The sequence below is a fragment of the Corvus brachyrhynchos genome, unplaced genomic scaffold, assembly GCF_000691975.1.
Source record: "Corvus brachyrhynchos isolate BGI_N302 unplaced genomic scaffold, ASM69197v1 scaffold155, whole genome shotgun sequence".
Taxonomy (NCBI): domain Eukaryota; kingdom Metazoa; phylum Chordata; class Aves; order Passeriformes; family Corvidae; genus Corvus; species Corvus brachyrhynchos.
Window position 1 is genome coordinate 1,144,595 of NW_008238434.1, and position 5,069 is coordinate 1,149,663.

General features: G+C 44.2%; 1 protein-coding gene across 1 annotated transcript in view; it reads left to right on the forward strand.

Annotated features, from left to right (window-relative positions):
- HMCN1 (hemicentin 1) overlaps positions 1–5,069 on the forward strand; it is a 185,525-nt gene that overhangs the window by 26,247 nt on the left and 154,209 nt on the right. The window contains 1 exon segment of the mRNA XM_017736452.1: positions 4,947–5,017. Coding sequence (XP_017591941.1) covers positions 4,947–5,017 — 71 coding nt within the window.

Here is a 5,069-nt window from a genome sequence, read left to right on the forward strand (position 1 = left end):
GGTTTCTGCTTCTGTGCCCTCAGGATGGACAGCTGGCTGGAGCCTGGCTGGGAGTAGCTCTACCAATGTTCTTATTCTCTTAACTCTTGGCGGTGGCTGCTTCTAAAGGCATTCAGAGGAACTGTAAGCAGAGCTTTGCAATGGATTGGATGCAGTTCTCGTCTTTCTCTGAGAAGAGCGTTAAATCAGATAAACCTCGGTGTTCAGCACCCTTAGTAAATGGCTCTTAGGGGATAATTGTACACCAGCTTCTTTTGGCAGGGATCTTGCTTTAGGCATTTCAGCTGTCCTATCTGATTACTCCTAATCCTTCAGCATCTCTTCATTTGTGGTGAAAATTATTGGATATGCATGTACACACACACACATATATATAAATGAGTAGGTGAGGATTTATATATATGGATATGTGAAACTCATATTAGTCCTCTGATCTCAAAAACTGTCTGAATTGCCATAGCCCAGTGCTAGACTTGTCAGTCCACTCATAAATAAAAAAGAATGTGGAAGATAATTGTCACCCAGGCTTTTACTGTGTGTACTGTGTAATGAAGAGATAATTAAATATACTAATAACTATAATACTAGTTTTTATTAGTATATAATTAATGTAGTTGTATAATATAACATATAGTGTAATTATTATGGTATTATTATATATAATATAATAATAATTATTGTTGTTATTGGGATATTAGAGATTTGTCACTATTCTGTGGTAGGTTTGGGGTTTTTTCTTTTTCTATTTTTCTTTTTCATTTTTCACCTTTGCACAGCTCCCTCTGGGTGACCAGGAAAGTTTTGGAGTAGTGAGCAATGGAGAGACCCCCACAACAAACCAGTCCCAAATATTTCCACATGGGTCCCTAAGTCATAGTTTTGAAATCTATATTTCCTTGGAAGTATTCAGTGGTGTGGAGGCTTTTTGGGGGGATATCTTCGCTTTATTTATTTAGTAAGTTGGCTTTAATCCTGGATATGGCTTTGCATTAGCAAAACATCCTTGTTGTGAATTAGAAGAAGGAATTCTGTGGGTGAGAGCACTCCACAAGGTTTAGCATCTCTGCCAAAATTCCTTCAGCTACCAAGTATCATTTAGAGCTTTTTTATTCCTTCTGGAACAAACAAATCCAGTGTTCTGAGTTGATGAGAGGTAGGCAAATGGCTTCCATATTCCTTTGCTAGATCTCCTGAAGCACCCAGCTGTCCAAAGCAGACATTTGGTGCAGATATGTTCTGTGGTCAGGACTCTGTAGGGGAGTGCCAAATTTGCAATCACCATCAGCGGTAATTATGTGTGATTGTGTGTCATGGGGAAATCTGTGGTTTTCCCAATGTGCTTGCTGCTCTGCTTAATGCTCACATAAACACGTGGCCATTTGAGGTGTGGCAGAAAGCCATGGAAAAACAGCAGGGCCTTTTGGAATGGCCAGTTTCTCAGGTTGCTGTGGGCTTTTCTCCTTATTTACCAATGAGGTGGTTTTTACAAGACTTGCCCCAGAAAGGAAGTATCAAAATCCTTGATCTCTGTGTTATTCAGTTTTATGTTGTCGTAGTTGTTTAATTGCTTAGGTACAAGCTCAGATACCACGGTGGCTACATTGAGTTTTGTGATTTCAGTTTTGGAAGTCCAGGCTTTGCTCAGGGATGTGCAGCCATTCCTTTAAAACATTTCCTTTCCGCTGTTACTGGTTTGTGTGTCTGCAGCATTTGATTCTTGGATTCCTGAGTCAATCTGGAAGAGCTGGCATTTACGCTGTACTTGTGAGGCCTGAGGGTTGAGTTGGTGCCTCACAAAGACTCGCTGCCATTCTGGGGCTGTGTCAGCTTTTCCACGTTTGCACAGCTCCCTCTGGGTGACCAGGAAAGTTTTGGAGTAGTGAGCAATGGAGAGACCTCTACAAGAAACCAGTCCCAAATATTCCCATATTGGTCCCTAAAAATCGATTCAGATTGCAGCATGAGAATGGAAAACCATACCTCCTCATCCCTGGAAGTGTCCAAGGCCAGGCCGGACGAGGCTTGGAGCAGCCTGGGCTAGTGGAAGGTGTTCCTGCCCATGGCAGAGGGTGGGACTGGATGGGCTTTTCCCTTCCAACCCAAACCACCCTGTGATTCTGTATTCTGTTAGAGTGTTCCATGTGTCAAGCTTTACCTAAAGAACTAATGAAGCTAAAAAATGTATGCTTTTCTTCTGCTTGGTGTGTTTACAGAGTGTAGTTTCTGAGTAAATATTCTGTGTTTGGAGTGATAGGTTTAAACTATGCTTGGTAAGTAAATTTAAAGCACTTCTCATAATGCCCTCTCACTTTTTAATATTCTGGACACTTTGAAGGCCTGTGTTTACCTGTGTTGGTGAAACAGCCTTACTTGGGCTGCACTTGGAGGTCACAGAATGAGGATGAAAGAAACTAAAGCTGGCTAAGGCTATTAAAGCTTTTCTGACAGGCAGGTCACATAAGCTGGTGACACAACAGCATGTGAAGGACAGCTGCTGAGTTTTTTTGGGACAAGCTGGTGAGTGTTCAGGTGGTGAGGAAGAGCCCCATCACCATTCAGACGTGGCCTTAGTTGTGGAATCAGCTGGGAACATCTGCCCCTGCACGGCTCCTGCGGGGTTCTCTGCTCTGTCCTGCCCACAGCACTTGATGCTGACTGTGCCACACTGTGTTTCTGACTCGTGGCCCGAGTGCCGTTTCCCAGCTGAGCTCTTCGTTGAGCTCTCAGCAGAGGGCGGCCGCAGCCGTGCTCCTGCAGGAAGCTGGCCGGGCTGCGCTTGGCATCGGCGCTGCTGGAGCCAGCCTGTGCTGCCTGCAGAGGAACGAGGCCAAGTTCTCCGCCCGTCTGACCTGATGGGCTGTTTTAGCTTAGCCGAAGGAGTGTTGCTTTTCAGATCTTTATTTTATAGGGTAAGAAAGCCTTTCCAAAGGATTTACTGCCCTAGACTGAAACACTGAATCCCTCAGTGGGATGGGAATAATGGAGCTAGTGGGGTTACTGTATGGATAAACCCCAGTCAGTGACGTGCTTTAGAACAGTGCTTGGCAAGGGGGAGCTTGGAAGCAAAACAATTTGGAGGTAGCTTTATTGCAGGTGTTTGCTTTAAAGGACACCCAAAGGAGAATGGTGCCAGGTGGAGTGGGAGGAGTGGGAGCACAGCGGGATGAGGTATGTGAAGGAACAGTGAGTCCTTATAATGGCTCTTTTAATGATAGTGCAGCATTTTAGTACATGGCATTCACAGATAAATGACTCACAGCCATACAAAAAACCCCTAAGGACAGTTTAATAGTCTAGGAAAGATTTTGTGTGATCTCATGGGTGACTTTGAAACAAATTAAACCTAAAGACACTCATAAATAGAGCCTGCCCAGCAAATACTGGTGTGATTAAAGTAGACCTTAGCGATGGCTGTTGTAACTCCAGTGAAATAAAACTTTGGACTGTTTAAGAAAGAAAACTGTCTGTATTATATGGAAGATAAGTGCATATTAACTTTTATAGAGCTTGGAAAGTGTTGTGAGGTCTGCTGAGGCAGCACTTCCCTGTGAGCTGCAGCTGTATTAAATTGGCACTGCTGCAGTTTCATGCTTGGCTTTTACCCTGACAGCAGAATTGTGCCCCATTTGGTCTGTTGGGACTCAGCTGATCTCTTTGAGTGCTTTGGAGCACTCAACTGGTAGAAATCTCTTCATTTTTGTGTGTGAGTGTGTTTATTTATTGATTTTTGGCAGAGCATTCTGACTGCTCTTGCTGAGCTGGGCGAGTGCCCATGGCCAAGGCAGCAATGCCTGCCCGGGCCAGGCAAAGAATGAAGGGCACCGGTGCCAAGGCAGATTGAGGTGAGCAGGCAGGAAATCACGGCACAGGAACCAGCTGGCTGGAATCACATTTGATACCAATCAGGAAGGCAGCTGTGTGAGAGGCAGAGGGACAGCTCTGTGGGACTGAGAAATGCTCACATATGGGCTGCTGTTACATACTCCAGGCAATTTCACTTGGACATCCTGCCCTTCCTCAGTAGACAAAGACATGGCAAATGCCATGAATAAAGCTGTTTCTTTCTGCTTTCGTTCTTTCTGGCAGCTCCTGCTAGATGGGCTGGGATTGGGGATAGGGCTCACACTGGGATTTTTCCAGAGGTATGGGGTTTTTTTCAGGGAAGAGTTCTGGCACATATCTTTTTTTCTCTTTCTTTTTTTTTACATGAGTAAAATTGCAAAGCCACATATGTGTGTTCTGTCCAGAGAGGCCTCTTCATGTTTACCTAGAAACACAAAATCATGGCATGCTTTGGGTTGGAAGGGACCTTAAAGCCCATCCAGTGCCTACCCCTGCCATGGGCAGGGACACCTTCCACTAGCCCAGGTTGCTCCAAGCCCCATCCAACCTGGCCTTGGACACTTCCAGGATCCAGCTTCTCTGGGCACCCTGTGCCAGGGCCTGCCCGCCCTCACAGGGAAGAATTGCTTCCCCAGTATCTGATCTCCTTAAGTTTGAAGCCGTTCCCCCTTGTCCTGTCTCTCCAGGCCCTTGTCCAACGTCCCTCTCCAACTCCCTTGGAGCCCCTTTAGGCTCTGGAAGGCTGCTATAAGGTTTTCCCAAAGTCTCTTTTTCTCCAGTCTGAAGAGCCTCTTTCTGGAAAAATACATTATTTCTTGGTCCAGCAACATTTGTTCTGGGAATTTTTGTTCGCTTTTTATTACTAAGAACAATTAAATGTTTGATCAAAATCAAAGGTGAAAGGCTTTATGTGCCTATAAATGTTTAAGACACAGAGATTGGTAATACTGGAATGATATTAAAGTTACCAGATTTGAAATCATAGGTTTCAGTACTGGGGATATCATTCCCTACTATTTCTTTCTGTTTGATGCTTTTAGTTTCGTTTTTTTACTACCATATGTCTTTTGATAACTCTGTGTTTTCTTCATATTTCATTCTAGAAATTGGTCCAGTGACAATAACCACAGATCCCAAGAAATTTCAGTTTGAACTTAGGGAACTTTATGTTCAGGTGAGTAACTTGTTTCTTATGTGGTTCTAGCAAAGACTGTTTCCTCATGGAA